The sequence below is a fragment of the Rhinatrema bivittatum genome, chromosome 4 (genome assembly GCF_901001135.1).
Source record: "Rhinatrema bivittatum chromosome 4, aRhiBiv1.1, whole genome shotgun sequence".
Lineage (NCBI taxonomy): Eukaryota > Metazoa > Chordata > Amphibia > Gymnophiona > Rhinatrematidae > Rhinatrema > Rhinatrema bivittatum.
This window is the reverse complement of record NC_042618.1, coordinates 213,005,131-213,031,880: the sequence shown is the minus strand read 5'-3', so window position 1 is coordinate 213,031,880 and position 26,750 is coordinate 213,005,131. Positions and strand designations below refer to the sequence as shown.

General features: G+C 43.2%; 1 protein-coding gene across 1 annotated transcript in view; it reads left to right on the top strand.

Moving 5' to 3' along the window:
- CDHR4 (cadherin related family member 4) overlaps positions 1 to 26,750 on the top strand; it is a 149,013-nt gene that overhangs the window by 43,508 nt on the left and 78,755 nt on the right. The window contains exons 5-9 of the mRNA XM_029599672.1: positions 7,329 to 7,427; positions 13,151 to 13,254; positions 20,113 to 20,243; positions 21,266 to 21,449; positions 22,429 to 22,579. Coding sequence (XP_029455532.1) covers positions 7,329 to 7,427; positions 13,151 to 13,254; positions 20,113 to 20,243; positions 21,266 to 21,449; positions 22,429 to 22,579 — 669 coding nt within the window. The remainder of the gene's footprint in view (positions 1 to 7,328; positions 7,428 to 13,150; positions 13,255 to 20,112; positions 20,244 to 21,265; positions 21,450 to 22,428; positions 22,580 to 26,750) is intronic.

Sequence of the window (26,750 nt, the reverse complement as noted above, 5' to 3'; positions counted from 1 at the left end):
ATGCTGCACCCCTGACAGTGCTGACGTGTAAGCCCCCACTTTGTCCAGAATCTCGTCCACAGAGGATTGTATGCTCTGTAGTTGGTCCACAAGGGCGGCGGAAACGGCCTGGGTAAGATCTTTAATTACCGCCTCAGAAAGGCCCTCTGTATTCAGGCCTTCCGCCATTATTTTTTCTTCTCAGACTGACTTCTCCAAACCAATGCGCTTGGGGCGACCCGGCATCTCCTCCCAGCAAGGTTAAAGGCTTTAGTTCGACTCTGCTCTCCCTTAAAACTTAGATGTGATAGGTGATGGTGATTAAATAGCAGATTAAACGAGGGAACCCTGCCGGCTCCTAGGAAGTGAAGGAGAGAGGAGCATGCACTGAGGCAGACAGCATGGACACGCCCTCTGAGAGACCTCAAATCTATACTCCAAGAGAATAGATAAACCTGGATGTAACTTGATATCACCTTGTATGTGCAACTTAATTATTTTGCATGAAATCATAGTAAACTTTTAATTTGAACACTCCACCAGTTAGTCCAGTCTGTTCTTTGAGTTACCTGCCCTGAAAAGCTATAGTAACAAACAGGGATGGGATTCCATCTACACCTTGAGACTTGAAGAACATCCTTCCTCCCAGAGATCATGGACTTACATCCTGGGACAAAAGGACTAGTGACTGCAACAATGGGATTCAGCCCCAGGGGTTTTTACGATTCCAGCAGAATTCAGCAGATACCCTGAATTGGGGTTACAAAAATATTTTCTCCTATTTTTCTTAATTATATGACCTTGAAACTTCATTGCATGTCCCCTAGTCTTTGTACTTTATGAAAGAGTAAACAACCAATCCACATTCACTCATTCCACTTCACTCATTATTTTATAGACCTCTATCATATCTTCTTTCAGCCATCTCTTCCCCAAGCTGAAGAGACCTAATTTCTTTAACCTTTCCTCATAGGTGACTTAGTCCATCCCCTTTTATCATTTTGGTCACACTTCTCTGTACCTTTTCTAATTCTGCTGTATCTTTTTTGAGATGCAATGACCGGAATTGTACACAAGGTGTGGTCTCACCAAGGAGTGATAGAGGGGGATTATGATGTTCTCTGTTATTCTTCGTTCCTTTCCTAATAATTCCTAGCATTCTATTTGCTTTCTTGGCCACTGCCAAGCAGAGAAATTCAACATATTATCCACAATGATGCCTAGCTCCTTTTCCTAGATGGGGACTCCAAATGTGGAACCTTGATTTTGTGTAGCTATAATTTTGGGTTGCCCTAAGTCCATCACTTTTCACTTGTCCACATAAAATGTCATCTGCCATTTGGATGCCCGTCTCTCAATCTCTCTCTGTTTGTTAAATTCCCAGTCTCCTGCTCCCCCAGTTCCCTCCCTCACTCACGTTTGCCCCACCCCAAGGGCCTTCATCCAGCCCACTTACATCTTGGCCACCATATATGTTGCAGCCTCCGCTCCCTCCCCAGTCAATCATTATGAGGTTCCTACTTCCTTCTCTTCCTAGCTGACCGAGTGATTTTTCTTTCTTTCACCCTCCCCATGGGTCAAAGTATTTGTGTTCCACAGTGTATGTATTTTGCCCATAATGAGTGGAGTTGTTCCTGGGTTAAGGCAGGGAATGCAACAATGTGTTTGCAGTTTTGCATTTTCAAAAATTACACCTGCTTGAAAGAAAAGAGTACCTGAAGAAAAAGGAGATGCAAATCTCTGCATGTACTTTTTCTCTCGGCTATTTTTAAAGGGAGAAATGGTGCAAAGTCTACAGGGAAAAAGTACCCACAGACCTTGCACCAACCCACTTAAGTTTAGTCATAAGAAGTGCCATGCTGGCTCAGGCCAATGGCCCATTGAATCCGGGATCCTGTCTCCAGCAATCCAGATCACTACAAAGTGCCTGGAAGATCTTATTAAGAAAGTCCATTTCTTGTTGCTTATTCCCAGAAATACAAGTGATGGAGATTCCTGAAGTCTACCTGCCTAATACTTTTTTTTTTATGGATTTGTCCTCCAGAAACGCGTTCAGCTCTTTGAGGAACTGCCAGGTTCTGGTGACCTGGACTGGCCACGGTCAGGATACTGGGCTTGATGGACCCTTGGTCTGACCCAGTAAGGCATTTTTTTAAGTTCTCATGTTTTAATCTTTGCTTTACTATAAACTTTGACCATATCTCTTGGCAACACATTACACAGCTTAATTGTGCATTGACTGATGGGGGTGTACATGGGAAAAATGTAATTCATTTTATTTCAGATTATATTTTTCCATTCTTTTACTTCATTTTGTTTGATTTCATTATGTGCATAAAGGACCTGATTTTCACAAGATTTATGCACATAAAAGGGATTACACACATAAAAGTATGTGTGTAACTCACATGCAATTTTTTTAGCTACACTGGAAAGAGGCTTTCCGGGGGAGGTGGGGGTGGTCTCAGGGTGGGAAATTTTTTAGGTGCATACTTTGAATTTTCAGAAGAATATGCAAAAATATACTTGTGAACATTTACACCTGCTTTGATGATGGCATAAGTCTGTACACATGAGCCTGACAGAGTTCCCCAAACAATTCTAATTTTCAAAGTGTACTTGTGTCTCCAGGAGGTAGGGAGGAATTACTTAAATGATGCAAAAAATGATCTACTTTAAGGTAACATTTTCAGCGAGTATAGCTGCTTACCATGTCTGATAATTCTCATCACATGAAAGGAAGAGTTTCTTTTTGGAGAGAGCACACATCTTTCCCATCTCCTATTCCTTCACCCCCAGAGGGTCCCTGGCCTCAAAAGTGTGCTGTTATTCATTGTGTATTTGACATTTTACTGTAAACCGATGTGATGTTTCTTACGAACGCTGGTATATAAAAACGAATAAATTAAATAAATAAATAAATAAATGATGTGCTAAAGTATGTGGATTACTTTCTACTTGCAGACTTTAGCCCTACATGGACTGTTATAAAATTACCCTCAAAATATGTTTTCTGCATATGCACATAAAATTGGTTTTGTGCACATAAAATGATTGAACAAAACCAAATAAATGCCAGTCCTATTTTGAATGAAAAAATACTTTCTTACAGGGATAATCTTTGCAAATGGGTTAATTTTCTGCCTACCTTGACAGGAATAAACCTCACATGTTAGCTAGGGTATGTTGAGTCTGATCTCAGTTTCTCAAATTCACTAATGGCCTTATTAATTCTTGCACATTGCCAAAGAGATCTTTCTTCTGGAGTTCATAGGGTGTTATATACAAAAGCAACATCTCTAGATGTGCCTGGAAATTCTTTTTTAATCAAGCCGGTGGCACCCAATTCAATTAGGACTATTTCTGTATCTTGCTGCCACATTTTCTTGGTTTCTGATATGGTCCACAGAATAATTACTTGATTCTGACATGTTTGTCAGCAATGCTATTCTTGTTCATTTCTCTTTTACCACTATATCTAGTTTTCTTATGTCAGGCTTTTTATCTGTTGGAATAGGAATGCCCCAGGTGATTACAACTTCTTCATTCTCTACAATTCTCTTTGAGTCGTGATCCCCAGTGCTTTTCTGTTACAGTGATGTTATTATAATTCTACAATTTCCAGTGGTTGTGCCGTTCCACCTCACTATCCCTTTCTGTTTATAGGCCTTTTGATATCATTGCTTGATATCTAGTGATGAGGTATGTAACTGTTTCTAGATCTATTGTATGCAATCTGTATTTATCTGTTTATCCATTTTGTCTATGCTGGCTGTGAACCATCTTGTCTGCAATCCATTATACTGTGCTGCAGTTATCAATCTCTCATTCTGAGATTTAAGCTCATTTCTCCTTAGCCATTTCTGAGTCTGGTTTTGTTCCATGTGGGGTTTATGAAGCAATTTTCTGTATTTCCCACTATATTGATGCTTTTATGTATTTTTAAACATTTTGTCAGGGCACGGTGTGCCAGTAAGGGTAACTCCCAGGGCAGAAGCAGGCTGGACCCAAGAATAGGGCTGGTCAGGCCTCAGGTCTTCTGCCCAGACCGGCCACCTCCTCCTTGAATTGAGCCCTTAGGTTGACTTAACAGGTGGTACATATGAGACGGACAGGAGGGCACCCACTAGGACTGTACAGGGTGTATGCTAAGGCAAGAAAACAAGAAGATGCTCACAAACAGAGCACAGAGTGCACCACAAACACGACAAGAACAGAGACAAGACAAAGTGAATGGAAACCAGGACTAAAATAAGGCAGAACATGGGCCACAATACCCGGGCAACAGGGAACAGAATAGGAACAAACAAGACAGGTAAACAGACTAAATCAGAAGGCCACTATAACGGAGCCAAACACAAAACAAGAACTAGATTAAGGAAACAAACAAGAAGGCCACTCTACTGGGGCCAAATTCAGAGCAAGGCAAGTACTGAGAACCCAGAACAAATGTGGCCACAACATAGAGCAGGAGATTTCAAGCTGAGGCACTGGACCCTAGGGGTGGTTAAGCTTTTATGCTGAGTCAGTGCTGCAAGCATGGCCGCCAGCAGGACATCCAAGGCATATGCCTTAGAGATCTGAGCAGCCAGGACCATGGCCCACTTAGGGTCCCTTCTGGCGGTAAGACAGCACTGTAGTCTGTTCCTTACATTTTTTATATTTCCCCTGTAACCTCAATTCAGGGTAAGGGCTGAATCTTGCTGGGGGCCATAAAAATCCTGGGCTGAATCCCAATGTTACTTTCACCAGTCCTTTCATCCCGGCATGTAGGTTCTTGAATTCTTGGGGGAAGGATATCCTTCAAGGTCCAGGATACAGGTGAAATCCCTTCCTTGTGTGTTTCTATGGCTCTTTGGGAAAGGTACACTGACAGATCAGGCTGGACTCACTGGTTGGATGTTCAAATAAAAGTTTACTGTGATTTTATCTCTGGATTGCAATCTAAGATTTTTGAAGACTGGTATGATAAAGATTTACAATTGGTGTTCCACGCTATAGATGCGGAGAAGTCACTAATGTTTCAAAAGTTATGTGATAACTATTACTTTCAGCAGGGTCAGATCTTTGCCTACATGCAATTGAGACATTACTTACAATCATTAGATCTGTCAGCCCTACAGGGCGAGCAGCTCGAATTGGTTCTAGACATATATGATGTTGAAGACCCGGGTCATCATACTATTTCTTATTGTTATAAACCTTTGCAGTGAATATAAGCGGAGATTGGCTTTGGAAAGGTATTGAGTGGATGGGAGCAGGAACTGGGGGTAGAGATCACACTTCCTGACTTTTTGAAATGTTTCTTGAGAATCCGCACTCTCATTGCTAACATTGCATCATGGGAGACTCGATTTAAGTTTCTTCAAAGGGTTTATTGCTCTCAGAAGCAAGCCCACCAATTTAACACGGTAGAGTGTAGCTCATGTTTGAAATGTGGGTACGTTGGGGCACTCCTTCTGGCTGCTTACTATTATATATAAAAGAAATGGTCTATAATTCTTTTAAAGCACGGTGTTACTCGCTGGCGTTTTATTTCTCAAACACTGAATAAAGTAAATGTCAGGACCCACCGGGGACGCAATGCAAAGCCACTGGAGCATACAAGTTTTAAAATTATCTTATTAAGTTTACCTTACCAGTCTGTAACAGGGTGTCCTTTTTAGATCTCCAAACCGTGTAGCATAAACGAAGCTTAGACCGGAAACAGTGGATTAAATAGTGCTACTGGTGCAAAATCTTATGTCAGTCAAGGGCTCATGGGCATGACCTATACTAGTACTCAAATAGAGCGTGGTACAATAAATGCCCTAAGTTGCCAAGAAATGGAAAACTTTACTTTTACTTTCTTAACTTATAGGCACATGGACTACTTTTCTTATTATTGGAACCTCTGTTGGGATGCCCTAACTCTAATGCGTCATTAGTATCCTTTGAAGATACCTTCCTCTGAACCGTGCACTGCTGAGTGACTGTCATCTTTTGCCTTAGAACAGCTTTTAAACTAAATCAATCTCCTTTTTAAAGGTTAGCACTAGCAGTCTGGTTCCACCCTGGCTAAGGTGGAGCCCATCCTTTCAGAAAAGACTCCTTCCTCAAAAGATTCCCCAGTTCCTTATAAAACTGAATCCCTCTTCCTTGCACCGTCGTTTCATCCACACATTAAGACTCCGGAGCTCTGCCTGCCTCTGGTGACCTGCGCGTGGAACAGGGAGCATTTCAGAGAATGCTACCCTGAAGGTTCTGGATTTCTGCTTTCTACCTAAGAGCCTAAATTTGGCTTTCAGAAACTCCCTCCCACATTTTCCTATGTCTTTAGTGCCCTCATGTACCACAACAGCCGGCTCTTCCCCAGCATTATCTAAAATCCTATCTAGGTGACACATGAGGTCCGCCACCTTTGGACCAGGTAGGCATGTTACCCGGTGATTCTCACGCCCACCAGCCACCCACTGTCTACATTTCTAATAAATGAATCACCAGCTATTATGGCCAACCTAACCCCTTCCCCTCCTGGGCAGTAGCCCAGGGAGATGTATTCTTCTCCTCTCTTCAGCCTGAGAGCCCTGAGTACCCATACAGTGATTAGAGTCATATTGAAAAGGAGTCTCGCCCACTGTCTTACACTCCTCAATATGTGGCTGATACCCCCCCCCCCCCCCCATGACCCTTTAGGTACCTGTTTGCTCCAATATGTTTCTCTACCCCCCAGTCAAATGCAAGAGGTTGCATGCAGCAATCTGATTGCCCCAGTCTATCCCTGATATTCTCAGTGTTCCCCTATGTCACCCTGGCTGTCCCTGTTCCCATGATGAAAGGGCAAGGCTTTCCCAGTGTCCCCCAGTAGGTCCCAGTCTCCATTAGGGGAGGCCTCCCTCCTTCTCACTGGGCAATTCCTGCTTCCACTCATCAGGAGAAGGTCGCCTGGCATACATAAAGTCACTAATCAAATGTCTTTCTCATGGCTGTGTGCATAACCGAGCTGTAGCAAATGAACGCGCATAAGTGCATGCATCTCAGCGTGTAGGATTTTTTAAAAATACGTCATCATGCACACATGTATTGTCACGCCTAGGCCACAGCCCTAACATGCCCCTTTTTTACATAAGTTCTGTAGCTCGTGCACACGTGTATACGCATGTAATTTTCAAGTTTTAATATAAGAGTTGCTCACTCTTGACCCATATTCTCATGTATATGGGCCTTTTAATACAAGCAAATTTTAAAATTTACACCTATATGTGTTTCAAAATGCTCATGGAAAGTGGGGAATGTGGAGAATTGGTTTGGAATTCCTGGTCTTACTGTCATGCATGGCTTTGAATTTCTTTATCTGCTGTTTCCTATAGTACGAAATCACCCAGCCTTCTCCAACAACCTTCACCATAAACAAACAAGGGCAGGTGCTGGTTCCAACAGAAGGCTTCAACTACCAGAGTGGCAAAATTGTGAGTATTATGTCTTACTCTTCCATTCTAATTTGTAAGCAAACGTTCTAAGACATCCTATGCCCTCTTCTTAGAAACGGATCTTCCAGAGTGGTTTATTCTGGCTTTTGTTATGACATTAATTTGATACAGGTGTATACAGTAGCCATTTGATACATGAGTATACAGTAGCCAGTGGTCTCTTACCTGCATAGCTATAGTTATCAGCCTCTTAGTTGTTCAGATATTAGAAATTAGGCTGCAGCAGTTTAGTTCGACTTAATCATCCCTGATTTTTTTTCCCCCTTTAGTTTTTCATGTTAGTGTTCCAGAGTTTCTGTTCTGGAGACCCTCCTGATCATGGGCCTTAGGATTATCCTATAGGTGATGTGATAAAATCAGGAGAAAGGTCAAACTCAGACCCTGCCCAGAAGCTAGAGCTTTCCAGTCATAAATCAAGGCAGAAATTTTAGCATGTTCTATAATAGGGACTTGGCAACAATATAGCCAGCCACTACCAGCCTTTGAAGCCTCCTTTCATTGAGACAATTAGTTCTCCACTGTCTTTATCTTCAAGAAAAGGCCATAAATCCCCTTTTTCATTTCATCGCCACATTAGTGTGCCTTGAAGAGGCACTTCCTTAAAAACTCTGCAAATTCAGTCTTTGGCCTCTCTAAGAGGCCTATTTACTAAAGTATGTTGAACATTTATTTATTTATTTATTTTTATTTATTTGCTTTTATATACCGACATTCATTGGCGTACATCACATCGGTTCACATCACAACAGTTGGAATAGTAAGACTAGAGGTCGTACTATTTTACATTTTAACATTAACTGAGATTGATACTAAAAAACAAAAATCATTTAACAAAAACTGTGTCTGGTACAACAAAATACAATACAACGAAATACAGAGTAACGTTAATGTTGATTGCGAGCTTTAAAACGAGTGGTAAGGGTGTCAGGAATAGAATTTGACAGGGATAATAATGGGAGTTAAAGGAGAGATGAAGGGATGGGGAGTCTCAAAATTGGAAGCCAAATGTACTATAATTGCAAAGGAGGGACTGGGAGGAAAAGTCTGCGTTGCATTGGGGAGGGAGGGGGGAGGATTAGGATGTGTGAAGGTAGGCATTGAGAAATAGCCATGTTTTCAATTTCTTTTTGAATGAGTGAATGGAGAGTTCCAGTCCGAGTTGGGAGGGGAGCTTGTTCCAGAGGGTGGGGCCAGCTACAGAGAAGGTGCATTGTCTGGTGGAAGTGAAGTGTGCTTGTTTAGTGTGGGGAATGGTGAGTAGGCCCGTGTTTTGAGATCGCAGGTCTTTCTGGCTGAGGTGTGGTTGGGGAGGGTTGTCAGTCCACTTAATTTTTTGTTTGTTGATGGTTTTGTGAAGTATGGTGAGAATTTTGTATTGTGATCTGTGAGATATGGGGAGCCAGTGGAGTTCTTTTAGTATGGGGGTGATGTGTGAGGAACGGTTGCTGTTTGTGAGGGATCTGGCTGCTGTGTTTTGAAGCAGCTGGAGGGGTTTTAAGGTGGAGGCAGGTAGTCCAAGGAGGAGGGAGTTACAGTAGTCCAACTTGGATAGTATGAGGGATTGTAGCACGGTGCGGTAATCATAATGGAAAAGAAGTGGTTTGAGCTTTTTGAGGACTTGTAGTTTGTAGAAGCCTTCTTTGATTGTCATGCTGACATGTTTTTTCATATTGAGATCTGAGTCCAGGGTAATGCCGAGATCTCTGACCTCATTGGTGAGGGAGGTATTAGGTAGGGGAGAGTAGAGGTCTTTGTTGGTTTTGGTGGAGGGTTTGTTTGATATGTGTAGTATTTCAATTTTTTTGTGGTTGAGGGTGAGGGATATCTGCGAGAGGATATTCTTTATTTGGGTGGCGAGAGTGTCCCAGAGAGCAATGGTGGTGGTTAAACTTTTTTTGATGGGGAGAAGAATCTGGACATCGTCTGCGTAGATGTAGAAAATGAGGTTCATGCTGGAGAGGAACTTACAGAGAGGGAGCATGTATATATTGAACAGGGTTGATGAAAGGGATGATCCTTGAGGAACTCCATGGAGGAGTGGGTATTGGTCTGATTCGCAGTTGTTGAGGTGGACATTGTAGGATCTGTTGGCTAGGTATGATTGAAACCAGTTGAGGGTGTTTTCTCTTAGGCCGATCTCCACCAGTCGGGTCAAGAGTAAGTCATGGTTTACGGTGTCAAAGGCGGCAGAGATGTCCAGGAGGATGAGGAGGTAAGAGTGATCGGCGTCGATGCCTCTCAGTGCTGTGTCTGTAAGCGATAAGAGGAGGGTCTCGGTGCTTAGGGATTTTCTGAAGCCATGCTGGTTGTGGTACAGGATGTTGTGATTTTCTAGATGCTCGGATAGTTGGAGGTTCACATGTTTCTCGATGATCTTGGATATGAAGGAGAGGTTTAAGATTGGTCTGTAGTTAGAGAGGTTGGAGGGGTTGAGATGTGGCTTTTTGAGGATGGGTTTGATTATGGCACATTTCAGTGCTTACGGGAAGATGCCTTGTTCAAGTGAGGTGTTGATTATGTCTGCGATGGGTTTGGTGATGATGTCAGGGATGAGTTTGAGGGTCTTGACTGGGATTGTGTCGATGTGGTGAGAGGCTGGGTTGATTTTCTGGATGAACTTCTTAACTTTGGTTGAGGCGATGGGCTCATAGTTGGTCCAGGTGGTTGATGTTTCGCTGGATGGGGTTGGTGATTCTTCTTTTGTGTGGAGATTGGGAGATATGAGCTTGGTGATTTTCTCAGAGAAGCGGGCAAGATCATCGCAGGTCTTTGCATTGATGTCTGAGGATGGGGTGAGGTGGCTGGGTTGCGTCAGTTTGGCGACGAATTCCAATAGTGCTCTGGGGTTGTGTTGGTGCTGGTGAATTTTTCTTCCGTAGAATTCACGCTTGGCTTTGTCAGTGTCTGTTCTGTAAATATAGAGGAGTATTCTGTATCTGTCGAGGTGGGGAGCAGTGGGATTTCTTCTCCAGGTTTTTTCGGCTTGACGGAGGAATCTTTTGGGTTTTTTTCAGTTCAGGGGTGTACCATGGAGTTTTGTGGGAGTTTTCGTTGGGGATGGATTTAGATATGATGGGGCATTTGGTTTTGGCAATTTCAGCCAAAATTGGCAAAGATCCAGGAGTTGATGGCGGAGTTTGGATCTTTGAGGTCCAGAGTGGTTAAGGCACCGGGGAGGAATTCGGCGATGACATCGCTGGGGCACGGTTTAGGGAAGCAGATGTATTTTTTGGAGTTGCTGGGTGTGGGCTGGTGGGTATTGAAGAGTAGTGAGGTTTGGATGAGTTTGTGCTCGGATCAGGGAATGCTGGTGGTGGTGGGTGGACTCTTGGTAGATGAGATTTTGCTGTTGATGAAAATCAGGTCGAGTGTGTGGCCTAATTTTTGCGTTGGGGAGTGAATGATTTGCTTGAAGTCCTTAGCATTCATGGTGTCGAGGAGGAGTTTGCATTGTGGAGGTAGAGGGGATGAATCCATGTGGAGGTTGAAGTCTCCCAGTATTATGGCTGGTAGGTCCATGTTGATTTGTGAGGAGATTGTTTCAATGAGGGTGGAGAGGTTTTGACTTAGGCTATTGGGAGGAGCGTATAGTAATAGGATTTGGAGGTTTTTGGATTTAAAAATGCCCATTTCTAGGGGGGGGTGAGGTGGTAAAAGGACTACACGTGAGGTTGAGCTTTTTGCGTGCTATGAGGAGAAGGCTACCTCCTTTTTTTCTTGATCTGGGTATTGAGAATATGTTGTATGTTGCATGTGGCAGTTGGTTGATTAGCGCTGTGTCAGATTTTTTTAAGCCATGTTTCGGTGATGCATAGGATGTCTGGGTGATTGTCTGTCAGGAGGTCATGAAGAATAGGTATTTTTTTTTGTGATAGCTTGTGCATTGATGAGTAGCAGAGATATTATTGAGAGGGTGGCGAGCGGGGTGAATTGGGTGGTGGGGATGTGAGGCATCTGGGGTGTGGAGGGGTGAGGTGTCTGGTTGACGGGGGGCAATTGCAGAGGGGTGGTGGTATGTTGGGGTGGGTGTGCATGGTGTGGTAGTGGGGGATGTAGGTGGAGTCGTTGGCTTGGGTGTATGGTGCTAAGGATCGGGGGGGCAGTGCTGGAAGGGTCGTGATGGTGACGGGAGGGTAGGGATTTGTTCAAGGGGTGGGAGCATGGGAGGATGTCTGGGGGATGTTGGAAATGGACGCTTGAGGGAGGCAGTGCAGGGGGGTTGGGTGGGGTTCGGCGGCTAGGCTGTGGGGGGGAGCAAACGGGAGCGGGAAGGGGCAGCACTGTGGGGCAGCACAAAGGGGCGCACTAAGGGGCGTCGCGCTCCTTTGGCGCGAGGCGCCTAGGTAGGAGCTTTTTAAATCCCTACCGGTGCTTTTGCTGTTGGCGGCTGGGCAGGCCTTGGGGCGGGCTTCGAGGGCATCCAGGTCCTGCGCTGAAAGGGCGGCTGGTCGAGGCGGGCCTCCACTGACCCCGATGGGTCGCAGCCGATCGCAGTGGAGGTGGAGGAGGCTAGGGCTGGCCGCGTGGAGAGAGAGAGAGATGGACGACACCTAGGTAGGAGCTTTTTAAATCCCTACCGGCGCTTTTTAAACAAATTTAAACATTTAAACAAATGTCAGTGTGCCAACATTCGAATGGTATGCACTAAGGGCCAGATTTTAAATCTTATGCCACAGGGTACATTTGTGCGCGCTACCCTGCACGCACAAATGTACACCCGATTTTATAACATGAGCGCGCGCTGCCGCGCTCATGTTATAAAATCCAGGATCGGCACGCGCAAGGGGGTGCACGCTTGTGCATGCCGAGCCTGAGGGGAGCTCTGATGGCTTTCCCCTTTCCCTCCAAGGCCGTTCCAAAATCGGAGCGGCCTTGGAGGGAACTTTTCTTTCGGTCCCCCCCACCATCCCCTCCCCTACCTTACTTTATTTTTTACGCCTGCCTCTTGCAGGTGTATCTTGTGCGTGCCGGCCGGTGAACCTCCAGCACGGCCGCTGTGCCTAAGGTCTCAGGACCACCCCCAGATCGGTGCCACGCCCATGACCCCGCCCCCGGACTGCCGGCCCGCCCCTTTTTCAAAGCCCTGGGACATATGCGCGTCCCGGGGCTTGCGCATGCCGCCGAGCCTATGCAAAATAGGCTCGGTGCACGCAGGGGTAGGTTTTCGAGGGTTAAGCGCATATATTACGCGCGTAACCCTTTGAAAATCTACCCCTAAGGATATTAAGCATTTAGCAGGTGATTTTCAAAGTAATTTCCACAGCTAAAACAATGTTTAACCTCTTGAAATGGACATTTATAAAACTGCCCACCTTATATGCAGGTTAACTTATGTGTGTATGGGCCTGTATGTGGATAGGCTTACCTGCAGTGAGCAGAGATACTTCTAGGGCAGGATTGGTGAAGGGTTTGAGAGCACAAAATTTCTGGGAAAACAGGGATGTTAATGGAGGCATTCCATGGGCAGGGATAAACTATAGCCAGTGAGTGCACTTATTGAGTGCTCTCCAACTAAAGTTACACTGGCTTACTGAATATTCATCTCATAATTTAATCAGAGGAAAGCAGATAAAAACCATCACAATATGAAAAAGAGCTAGGCAGGTAAAAACCAAATTCCTTGCCCATCCCCTGAGCTATCATGTCTCCATCCTCCAGTACCAGTATTTTTCATTTCTACTCAAACATTTTTGTACTTGCAGAATTTCAGACTTGAAATCACTGTGAAGGACCCTGCGGGAAAAAGCTGCAATGGGATTCTGAACATAGAAGTGCTTCCTATTTATCACAATACAGTCAAATTCACGTAAGGAAATGGCAGGGACTAACCAATCTAGTGCTATCACCATGCTTCAAGTTTTGTGCCCAAGCATATTTACTATGTGCAAGTACTTTGTTATGAAAGTATTGCATGCTGGAACATGGCAAATCCAAGAGAGGGTGCCCTGTCTGTAAAGTTGCTTAGAAGCTCCTGGTCATCAACACAAGTGATCCAGTCTGTCCCACTGCAGTCTCATGCTTGTAGTCCTATTTTCCCTAAATAAAAAAAGAGTTCAACTCCATAATACAGTATATATAGGGTTTTATAACGCCAGGCCAGTTTACTTGTACCTGATTATATGAAACCATGATGTACTGCAAATTTTACCACTCTAGCACTGTCCTGGGCATTTCAGAAGTACAGTTGGATCCCAGACAAACAGATGACAATTTTTTCCTGAAGCTTGACTACTCTAGAATACTGACCACAAAGCAATTGAAAGCATGCCCAGCTTTAGGCAGAAAGTTACAGCAGTGTGCCATACTAAGCAGCTGCAAGAAATAGTCACACAGGAAATTGAGGAACCTTGGTTGCTAGGTTCTGCAACACAAGAAATGACAAGCTGACTGTGAAGACATTAGCATCGCATCAGGAGCCAGCATAGTACAAGACTCTACAAATGGCAGGTACTCCATTGAAATTCAAATTGAATTCTGGAGCAGACATCTGTCATAACTGCAACTATTTATTTTATTTTTATTTATTTAGATTTTTATATTCCGCTTTTTGCACTTTTCGGCAAATCAAAGCGGATTACATCCAGGTACTGTAGGTATTTCCCTATCCCCAGAGGGCTTAGAAAGTTGAGGCTATAACTCTTAAAGGAGTAGTCAGTCAAATTTGCCTTAAAATGAGAAGCAGAACCTATGATGGAGTGAGTAATAACATTTTAAAATAAATACAGAAGCAGCATAGCGGTCCCTTCCCCACTCCTGTCATATTCCAATACCACTATTGCAGAAGTTCAAGACAGAACTGAAACTTATGGAAATGGCTAGTTTGATTGAAAAAGTAACTGAACCAACTGAATGGTGTGCACCTATAGTTCCAGTGACCAAATGAAATGAGAACATCCACCTATGTGTGGATCTGATGAAACCAAGAAAAATATCAAAAGGGAGAAATTCATCTTTCCCACACTAGAATAAATAATGTCCAAGCTGGTAGGAAGAGGGTTCTCCAGTCGACACATTTGGTGTATTTTGGCAGATCCCATTGGATGGGGCCAGTGCCAAACTGACTACATTCATAATGCCATGGGGATTTCACTGCTTCCAAAGTCTCTCATTTGGTGTGACTTCAGCCTCTGAAATATTCCATTGCAAGATGTGAACTTCTTGAAGGCCATGATGGTGTACTGCCATACATGGATGACTTGTAAGTCTATGGGACCACAACCAAGAAGCATGACCACCAACTAGAAAAGGTAATTATATAAATAATTTTAAATAAAATAAATAAATATCGTGTTTTGGCCCTAAAACCAATCAAAGCAGTGTGCAGTCAATAAAATCTATAGTACAAAAGGTTGCAATACATAAAATTACATATAAAATAACAGAAAACACCATTACAATAAGCCTATAGTATCTTAATAAACCATCAGGAAATGCAGCATCTCCTATACCAGTCCATACACATTTACCTTTGGAAACGGAAACATCTTCAGCGTTTTATGGAATTTCAAATAATGCTGTTCTAATCAGATATCAAAACCCCTCAGACTTACACATGTACCCTGCACCACTCTAAATGAAGGAGTTTTAAGTAGGGCCATCTGGCTAGAACACAGACTTCTACCATAATGATACCATTCTAATTTATTATACAATTCCTCTCAACACTTTGAGTACCTTATACTGTGCTCATGCTTCTACAGGGAGCCAACATCGTTTTCATAGGGTTTCTCTTAAAGCATTTCAAAACTGTTGTTCCATCACATTTTGAGCAACTTGCAATCTATACCCCAAGCATTGCGGTAACACACAAACAGCCCATTGCAATAATTTAGATGTGATACAACGAATGGATTACCAATGCAAACTCATTTATATCAAGAAAAACAGCTCAATTTCTACAGCAATCTCAACTTTCCAAACACTATTTGAATTGTGTTTAGAACTGTGCTTCACCTTCCTTCTTAGACTCAAGCATACAGTACACCCAAATTTCTCACCTTTTGTACTGCACTCAGAAGAGATCCCGCTGTATTTGCCATATTCAGTCTCAACACCTCTGTTTTTGCAGTATTCAAGATCAACTTGTTCTATTTAAGCTGATTAGATATCATTAACAATTTGCTCTCTCTTTTCTGAAGGACTCCATTCATATCCTTGCCCAATGAAACTACCAACTGTATATTGTCAGCATATGAGTATTTCTTTAAACCTAATGACCAAATAATATCTCCACAGGCTGTAAAAAATATTGAACAACAACAGCGAGAGAGGAAACCTTTGTGGAGCATCACACTTAAATTCCAGTGGGAGAAATCCCCCTTAACCAATACCTGATAGGTTTTACCTGTCAGAAATGAAAGAATCCATCATTGCATGGCCTTTCCCTGAATACCCATAGTCCTACATCCCTATAGCAAAATCGCATTATTTACTAAATCAAAAAAAGCTGATAAGTTCAAAGGTATCAATAGCACTTCCTTACCTTATATAAAATATCATCTTTAACTGAGACAAAAATTGTCTTGGTACTATGACCCTTACGAAATCCCCCATTATGGGTCCAATTTATCACTAGAAACATAGAAACATGATGACAAAAAAAGATTGTATGGCTCATCCAGTCTTCCCTACCATCCAATTAATTTAGCATTATAATTCTTCTCACTTCCTTAGACAGCCTCTATATTTATCCCATGCTTTCTTGAATTCAGATAAGATTTTTGTCTCCACCACTTCCATTGGAAGGCTATTCTACACATCCACCACCCTCTCTGTAAAGAAATATTTCCTGAGTCTATCCCCTTTCAAACTCATCTCATGACCCTCATTCTAGAGCTTCCTTTCCATTGAAAAAGATTCACCTCCTGTGCATGAAAACCTTTGAGATATTTGAATGTCTCTTACTGTATCTCTCCGATCTCACCTTTCCTCTAGGGTATATATGTTTAGATCTATCCCCATATGCTTTAAAATGAAGATCACTGACCATTTTAAGAGTCACCCTCTGGACCAACTCCATCCTGTTTATATCCTTTTAAAGGCATAGTCTCCAGAATTGTACACAGTATTCCAAGTGAGGTCTCAATGGGGACCTATACAGGGGCAGTATCACCTCCCTTTTTCTGCTGACCATTCCTCTCCCTATACAGTCAAGCATCTTTCTGGCTTTTACAGTCATTTTATCCACCTGTTTGGCCACCTTAAAATCATCAGATATAATTACCCCCAGAACCCACTCTTCCTTTGTGCTTAGAAGAAGTTCACCTCCAATACTGTGCCTTTCCCTTGGGTTTTTGCATCCTAAAAACATTACTCTGCATTTTTTAGTATTAAATCTTAGCTGCTAGATCTTAGACTATTCTTTGAGTTTTGCTAGATCCCTCCTCATGTTTTGCACTCCTTTCTGGCTGTCCACCCTGTTACAGATTTTTGTATTATTGGCAAAAAGACAAATCTTTCCCGACAACCCTTCCGTTATGTCACTCACAAAAAGGTGGAAAAGTACTGATCCAAGGACCAATCCCTGAGGCACACCACTAGTAACAACCTCCTCCTCAGAAAAAAACTCTATTTACCACAACACTTTGTTGCCTCCCACTCAGCCAGTTTCTAACCTGGTCAGTCACTCTAGGATTCATACCAAGAGCGCATAATTTATTTATAAGTCTTCTGTGCGGAGCATGTCAAAGGCCTTGCCGAAAACCAAGTACACTACGTCTATTGCTTTCCCTTGTTTCAACTCTCTAGTCACCCAATCAAAGAAATTGATCAGATTTGTCTGTCAAGATTTGCCTTGAGTAAAATCATGCTACCTCGCATCTTGTGATCCATTGGATTCCAAATATTGCATTACCACAGAAGTCAGACTAACTGGCCTGAAGTTCCCAGCCTCCTCCTTCCACTTTTATGAATAGGACCACATCCGTCCTTTTCCAGTCCTCTAAAACTATTCCAGACTCTTAAGCATGGAAAAACTCAGTCAGTGGAGCTGCCAGGGCATCTCTAAGTTACCTTAATATCCTCGGATGTAACCCATCTGGTACCTCACCTTAAATACTTTAAGTTTAATTAGCTACTCACAAACACACTGTTCTGAAAATCGATTGAGGTTTACCTCCCTTTCAATCTTATTTGTGTTTATGTGGTCCTGCTCCAGACCCTTCCACAGTGAACACTGAAGAGAACTGAAGAGAACATTTAAGCAAATATGCTTCCTCATCAGCTGCTACATATTCCTCCCCTTCACCTTTGAGTCTCACAATGTCACTTTTGCACTTCCTTTCATCTCTAACATATCTAAAAAAAAAAAAAAAAAAGTCTTGTCCCCCTGTTTTTTTTCTTTAATTCAAAATTTCCAATTACTGACTACTTTCCCAGCTTCTCTTAATTTTTCCAGTTATTGTTGCCTGTTTTCTTCTTTCTGCGATCTCTTGTAGTTTATAAATGCTATCCTTTTCTCCCTTACCTTTTCAGCTACTTCTTTAGAAAACCATAATGGTCTCTTTTTCCTCTTTCCTTTATTTATATTCCTAACAAAGATTAGTTGTCCTTATGATATCTCCTTTTAGTTTTACCCACTGCTCTTCTACTTTCCCTAGATTTTTCCACACAGCTAATGACTCCTTGAGGTACTCCCCCCAGTTTGAGAAAGTTAGTTTTCCTGAAATCTAGGACTCTCGCCTTAGAATGAATCTTAATCTCTTGCACCCTAATATTAAACCACACTTTCCAGTAATCACTGGTTCCCAGACGATCATCCACTACAACATCAGAAATACTGTCCCCGTTGGTAAGCACCAGGTCCAGTATTGCCCCCTCCTGTGTCCTTTCCATTACCAGTTGACGGAACAGTTCTCCTTGCAGAGAATCCAGGATCTCCCTGCTACTAGAAGTTACTGCAGTTGGGGTTGTCCCAATCAACATCTGGAACATTAAAATCCCCTAGCAGCAGCACTTCCCCTTTCACAGCAATGTGAATACTCTCCATTAAATCTCTATCCATCTCCTCCTTCTGAGATGGAGGTCAGTATATTACACCAATATAAACAGATGTTCCATTTCCTCTTTCCAGATTAATCCACAGTGCCTCCTCCTTACCTCGTAAGCCCAGCAATGCTGTTGCTTTAATACTGTTCTTTATATATATAATGCCATGCTTCCTGCTTTCCTTCCTACCCGGTCCTTCCTGAATAGATTGTATCCAGGTATAGATATCCAGATAACGTGTGAGCTGCTCTCACTGCTTTTTCCAAGGCCTTTGCCAGGAATAGAATAGAAGCCATAGGTTAATAGTTATTACAGTATCTTCCATCCAAAGTCTTTTTCTTCAAAATAAGAGCAATTACAGATTTGCTTAAATTAGTAGGCACCCTACCCTCCATCAAAGATTCAATAACTATCTGTAGGGTATATTGCAGCCCTGCCTCTGGAAATCACTAAACTAGCAGGTCATGGGTCCATATGACAAAAAGTCACTCTTACTCTTGCTGATACATGTTTAAGCTCCAACAGACTGAGGGCATCAAAATTCTCCATCCCTATCCTTTCCTCTCACCAACAACTAGATCAGTTACAGATTCATTGACTCATTATTCCATTCTAAACCATCCCTCAAATCACTAATCTTCTTAGAAAAATAATCTGCAAACCACTCATTTTCAGGCATCAAACTAGGATCCAAGGTGTTCATTGCCCTTTCCCCAAAAACTTATGTGCTATCAATAAATGTTCCCACTCCTCTCCTGGAGGCACACCTAACCAGTCTGGTTATCAGGATATCCATAATGAATTTGCATGAGATAGATTTGCATTTATTGGAGACCCAGTCTGTCTCATGCATATGCATTGTGGCAATCCTGAAAACCTGACTGGCTAGGTGTGTCTCCAGGAAAAAACTGGGAAACACTGTTCAAGAACAGTACCCTCAAACTCAACCCTGTCTCAGTTGTCAGAAAACCCCATTTTCTTCATATCAATCACTATCATGATATAAATTGGCCATTCTTCATCAATTAGTTCTATTAGCAGCTGTACCATGCTTCCTCTTTTTAACATGACACTGTTCCTCTGTAAACCACACTTTTTCAAATTGGATTTTATGCTTCTGGGGCTTCCAAGGAGCAGTTGCATCTAATACCTTCAAAATCTCACTTGAAACCCTTTCCAACAATTCATCAAAACTCTCAAAAAATGTATCCCTATCCAGTTTACCTCCTAACATCCACTCCTGCCTTCCCTCATACTTCCTCTCTTTAAATAAAAGTCAAATTTTAAAAGAAAGTGATCACTGCATGGTACTCTGTGCAAACCTTTAAAACATAACTCAGATTCCATAAATATCAATTCAGAACCCAACCCCAGATCTAACAAATGTCTCCTAATATGTATAGGACCTATATCTAAGGATTTTAAACCACTATCCCTTAACATGTTTAAACAATTCTGTGCTGCGCATTACCAATAAATCGATTAAAATCCCCAGTCATTAACAGATAAGGAGTGTTGCCATGCAATGAACACACTACATTCTATCAGATCTATTCATATCCAAGATTACATATATTTGCAAGTAGTCTCTGTTTTAGTGCTACATGGATCCTGCTGCTCAGTGTTGAGCTCCAGATCTGGATACAAATGAATGCATGTGTGTATATGTTCACTCTAGGCCTTCATCTAAGACTGTCACCATTCAAGAAAATGGCGGACCAAAGGCCAATGTGACACAGGTTCAAGCAGAAGGAAACAATGTCTTCTACGAACTCATAACACCTACCACTGCCTATTACATTGAAGAAGGTGAATGAAATCAGGCTGGGATGAAGCTGGGAGCTAAGAGGTCAATGGGATAGAGGAGGCAGGGGCTGCATTTTGAGAAGGGCAGAATACATTCAGGCTGGGGCCTGGAAGATGAATGGAGCAGGGTGCCATAAGACTGGGGAAGGTGAATGGGACAGGGTGAAGGTGAGATTAGGTGTTTGAAAAGTGAATGGGGAAGGGTAGGGAGTTGGAACATGTATTGTATGGGTAGGGTCCTTCATTTTCAGTTTAAACCAATTTTTATCCATAAATTCCTGGGATTTTTCCCAAAGGTGAAAACGTTTAAACTGATATTCACTCTAATTTTAGGATGATTAAATAGTTGTTCCAGAGCTGCACATGCAATGTTTCAAGGCCTCCAACCACTGCTGGAAGCCAGTGTATGCCAACACACATGCTGTGTTTCAAGTCCCTCTACCAGTGAAAGTGCTTACCCTTCAGTGCCACCCATGCCTTTTTCAAGTCCTGCCTCCTCACCCCCCAAGCAGCCCAAAGTGCCTGCTGTCTTGTGTCATGGATGCATTTGAAGCAGGCCCTGTCCACCAGAAGCACTTCCTGGCGTGCTCCCTGGCCCTGCACAAAAGCAGAAGTGCAGTGCTGCAGAGTACAGAAGCCATGCCGAAGGAGAGAGGAGACACCTAGAGCTACCACTAGTAAGGAAAGAATGCTGTTGCATGCATGTACTCCCCTCCACAGCATGCAAATTTTATCTCATGCATATGCATTGTGGATGTCCTGAAAACCTGACTAGCCGGGGTTCCCCCAGGACAGGTGTGAGAACCACTGATCTACAGTATTCATCTAACTGCAGTGATTTCAATTAGTCACTTTGGAGTGAGGTGCCATCATTCTGCTGCAGAACAAAACTAAGGTAAGTGGTAGATCAAGTTGTCTCCTGCTGTGCTGAGAGTAGAAGAGAGAAGAGGATCACCAAGATGGCTGAGAATCCCCAGACAGGTACTAGCTTGCTGATTTTATCATCATTCATTCTTTCTGTGCAGAGACCGGTGTGATTCGAACCACCCGAAATCTGGATCTGGAACAGACCCCCAACCTTGTCCAGTCCGTGCTCCTGATCAGAGCCTACAACAGGTTTCACCGTAATGACAGCGCCATCATCACTGTCAGCATCACTGTGCAGGACGTCAATGAAATGCCACCAATGTGCTCTCCAGCTGTGTTTGTGTGAGGCTCAAAAGGCTATCACTAAGGAAGGGGAGTGAAAGAGGAACAGCGTGTGCAGATCACAAGAGAGGCAGTGTGTGTCACAGGAGAAGGGGTAATATGTGTGCATGTGACAGGGACAGAGGGACAGTATCCATCATAGAGGAGAGTGTAATGTGTGTCATGAGAGTAATGTGTGTGACGAGGGACATTATGTTGGGGCATCACAGCAGAGAAAACAGAAGTGGCAGTGTAAAGAAAGAGACAAAAGACAGTATGAGTCACAGAAGAGAGTTAAGTAGCACAGTGGGGTGAGGTGTATGCTTCAGGGAAGATAAAGGTAGTGTATGTTACAAGAGAGAGAGGCACTGTGTGTGTCACAGGGATACACTTTTGCTGATAGTTACCCTGCTGCATTAAGCTTCATAACTCAAGGCTGCTTCTTTCTGTCATGCCAGCAGTTACTTCAAAATAAAACAGGAGAAGAGGGAGTTTTGGGGCATTCTGTGCAAGGCATTATGGTCATTACTTGTGTAAACGGCTAGGTATGCAAGTAAAATTGCCCACCCTGTAAGCAGATAAAAGTACACATGTTCCATAAAGCACATTCTTGTGAAGGCATGGCTGGGGGAGGCAACAATGCAAGTAGTTCAACACCATGCACATTATTTTTCAAGAAAAAAATATCCGCAGAAAAAGCAGGTGCAAATCTTTGTATTTTCCTTTGACAATTTTCAAAGGTAAAGTATATGTGTAATTTACATTTGAAAATAGGTAGAACACACACTGGTAAACAAATTGGTAGACTTTGCATCAAAATTGCACAGTTTTGAAAATGACCCCATTAGTGCCTCTTATTTTCACTTTGGTCAGTAGACACCCTTCCAACATCCTTTGGTTTTGGTTGATGATATGCCTTCTCTTTGCTGTTGGATTTTCTCTTCTAGTCTATTCAAGTTTTTATCTTGGAAATATTTATTATACTTCTCTGACTGAACAGGACAAAAGTTCCGGAAACCACGCCCATTGGGAGTAAATTGGCCAGCTTCTCTTGTACTGACTTGGACATTAGCAACTCCAGCTTCAACTACCTGATAGTGCCCAATGCCAACTCCCGCTACAGCTTCCAAATGAAGGACTCGCATCTCCAGGTAACGAGCAACCTAAACTCTGGAAAGAGAGGGGAAAGGTTGAGAGGGATATAGGAAAAACAGTAGGGGGCAGGAAGGGAATCAGAGATAGATGGTCTAATCCAAGGCAGGTGATAATATTTTTACTTTATCACCTAAATAGCGGTTTGAAGATAACATTCCACACTATTTGCCGTGAACCTGGTAAAGCCTCATTTGCTGATATAATGTCTACCCTCCCCCATCGGAGACTGCTGATCATTGAGCACTCGTTGCAGCATCTGGGAAAAGCACAGATTCATGCAGTGGGGAGCAGGATTCATCTGTTTGGTCCAGGGAATCACAGAAAAAAAAAGTGTTGTGTTCCAAAATAAATATAAAAAGTAGTTTAATAGAGACAAATCAAAGTCCAGCAGCACAGATGGAAAAAAAAAAGTTCTTAAATTGAAAAACACTGTCCTTATACAATCCACAGATGCAAATTCTCATGCACCTTGAAGAAATTAAGCAGGGAAAACTTGGACTTCCCAGGGCTCCTGAAATGTTCCTCTTTCCCAGGTGCCCCTCCAAGCTAAGGAATCCTCTCACTTCGGTAATCTTTTTCAAATACCTTGTTTGTGAAAACTGCCTCTTGGACAAGCTCAGAATCCAGCGGTCCCATAGATAGCAGCCCTCCTGGATCAGATTCCAGAATCCCTCCTGGAACTCAATTCAACAATGAAGCAGATGGCAGATATTCTGTCTCTACTATGTGTTTCCTAAGCAGAGCATTAACAGAGAGCTTAACTCAGCCCTACACCTGGGGGAATTCTGCGCAAAAAAAAACATAAAATTATGCGCACAAAATCTTTAAATTCTGCAAAATTCTGCAAACTTTATATTGGTCAAAATAACACAATTTACGTGACAGTCTTTAAGTAGTTACATTTTAATACAGAAAAAAGTTATTACTTAGAGAAGTAGAATTTTAAATATTTTGAGCAGAAGTTCCCTAGAAATTCACTGTAAGAGTGTCCCTTCCACTCGCTCTCCCTACTCCTCTGGCCACTTTGCCCTCTCAGGCCCCAACTCCTCCACCTGCCAGTATCTCTTCCCTCCACCTCTAGGCTCAACCCCTTCCACTCTATCGCCAGTCCCAGAGTTTGACCCTGTTCTCAGTACTGCCCCTCACACAGGCTCCCTCTGTCCCTCCCTCTCTCACACATGCTCCCTATCTCTAGTACACATACACACACCATCATACAGGCTCCCTCACACTCTCACGCACACATATCCCCCCATACAGGGCCCACTCTCTTGCATACACACCCACACAAGCTCCCTTTCAGTCTCACACATACATCCTCACACAGGCTACCTATGTCTGTCTCTCATGCACCCCTTCACACAGGCTGTGTCTCCCACATACACAATCCCTTCACACAGGCTAGCACCCTCACACACACGCGCTCCCAATCTCTCACACACATACATACTCCTTCACAATCTCCTCATATAGGCTCCCTCTCTCTGAAACCCACACTCAAATATCCCCCCCCCGCACTCTCACTTCCCATGCTATCTCTCACACCCTCCTGCTCACTCTCCCCACCCCTCTCCCTCTCCCTCTCCTCTCATACACACACACACACACACACATTCACTCTCACCGGGGCCTTCATCTTCGCCGCGAACGGCACGCCAGGGCCTTCATTATTGCCGCGAGCGTAGCGCATCCTGCACAGCACATGGGAGCCTTTATCTTTGCCGCAAACGATGCACCGGGGCCTTCATCGTCGCCGCGAGCGGAGTGCGTCCCACGGCACATGGGGTCCTTCATCTTCACGCACTCAGTTTGCAGCATGCTGGGGTCTCCTCTGCCATTTTCTGCGCAGAAAATGGCAATTCTGCGCGGGGGGTGGGGGGGAATTCTGCACAAATGCTGTGCTCCGCAGTAGCCCAGAATTCCCCCAGGACTACTCAGTCCTTACTCGCAGAAAGAGGAGGCTGCTGCTTCAACTCCAAACTTAATTACTACCACTAAAATTTCTAGAGCACTACATGGCATAAGCAGCGCTAAAATGTAAAACAAATATAAGAGTCTTGCTGTGCATAAATTGAAGATTACAGTGACCAGCGTAATCTGGACCACAGAAATAAGGACAGGTAAAATGAAAATAATTATGGAGGGTTGGCCAGGTTAGCTGATGATTCACACAGGCCTGATCAGAACTGACCAGAGACGAGAGAGAACCACCAGGCAAAAAACTCCCAGGCACCTCTGCTTCAGTCAGTTAACCCTTTTAGTTCCAGTACACTGAATACAGCAAACGCTGTGAACATGTAGGCTGGCCATCAGTACAAGAGCAATCACTGAAGCTATATAGAGTAAAACATGAATTACAGCAGGGATTCCCAATCTTTCAGGGAACACAGGCCCCCCCCTCCCCCCTTCTTAGCTTCAAAAAGTTTCATGGACTCCCACACACTTCTGTTTAATTTTTGCATACAAAAACAAAAGAAATAGATATGCATTTCTGAATCATTCATAATGTATACAATTTTGATTTAAACTGAATACATAGGGAAGGCCATTTCCAAAGCTATTTAAAAATTGCCTGCACAATTGAAGGTTGAGGCCATTCCACCTGCCAATCCAGCTGCAATGGGGAAAAGGCAGCAAGTTCAAAAAGTTCCAGATTGGCAACTTGGTGCAACCTGACAGAAAATCAGCACCGGTACCTGCAGATTTGCAATCTCATTTTCAAAGGGAATCTGTCCATGGAGTTTCCTTTTGAAAACTCGGGCCAGCGGGAGAAAGCCAGTACTTTTGTTCCTGTGCACTTTTCATCTGCTTTGAAGCAGGTATAAAGTACAGGCATGAAAGTATGCACGATGCTTTCCAAATTAAATCCCTGCATGTTCTTTTCCTCCTCCAACCTAGCCCTGCTCCTTTTTTTCCTCCACATTAAAAGGCTGCATGCTGTTCACAGTGTAGCTACTTTTACCCTCAGTGGTGGGGAATAGCAATTTTCAAAAGAGCCTTTACGCATGAGTAAACAGATGTTAACTCACATAGAGAGTTTAGAAACTTACCCTCCCTGAAAATTGACCCCCCCCCCCCCTTTTATCCTGCTTTTTTCTTTTATACTTTATAAGAATCATAAAAAATAATAATAAACATACAGAAAATGCTAATCACTAAATTTTTTAGATTTTAGAAACTTACCCTCCCTGAAAATGACCCCCTTTTAGCCTGCTCTTATTTTATACTTCATTATTTTCTTGTATGATTTTTTACAAACATATATACAGAAAATAATCTAGATTTTAGAAAAAGTAAAACAGCCTGCTTTTCAAAGGGAAGAAGGCTCCATGCCTATCTGTGTGTCCCCCTAAGTGATCTTTGTGTATGATGTCATATAGACACCTGGCTGTTGTCTCAATCTCCCTCTTCCTTAATCCCCGGTGGTCACTTTCCCTTCTTTCCTCCTGAACCGTGGTGATCCTCTATCCTTCTCTCTCTCTCTCTCTCTCTCTACCTCTGTCCAGTATGATTTCAGGGGGTCCTCTCCTTCTCTCCTCTGACAAGCTGCCATCCACTCTCACTCCCCTTAATCAGGTCAATTATGGTTCATGTCCCCCTTTTCCTCCTCCATTCCCTTTTCCCTCTGTCTTCCCCTCATACTGTCAGCCCCAGTCTCATGTTATCCTTTCTTCCTTCTGCAGCTCTCCTCTCCATAAGGCCAGTGGCAGAGCACATGGCAGTAGAGGGAAATATTTCTCACCGCTGTAATAACCCAGCTTTCCTCTGCTTTTCTCAGTGTGCAGCACTGCCAGCTACAATCAGCCCCTCTCTTCCCCACATCCTCACAAAGTGCAGCAGTAGGGTTTACAATCTATCCCTCTCTTCCCAACGTCTGCTGGACATGCTGCAGTGCCATTTGAGGCTTCTAATGGGTACAAATGGCCCTTCTCTGTCCCTCCTCCTCTTGGTCTGAGGTAATTTGGGGTGATGTTTTTGGGAGCTATAATAGGCCCCACTCTCACTCTCCTGGCCTACGCAAAAAGCTCTGCTAATCACAAGTGGCAGCAGTCTGCTTATTTTCTCCCTAGCTAAACTTTCTTGCATTCCTTCTGTAGGAACCCCCCCGGGATGGGCTTGCAGACCTCGGGTTGGGAACCACTGGCCTAATAGATGTGTAATAAAGAA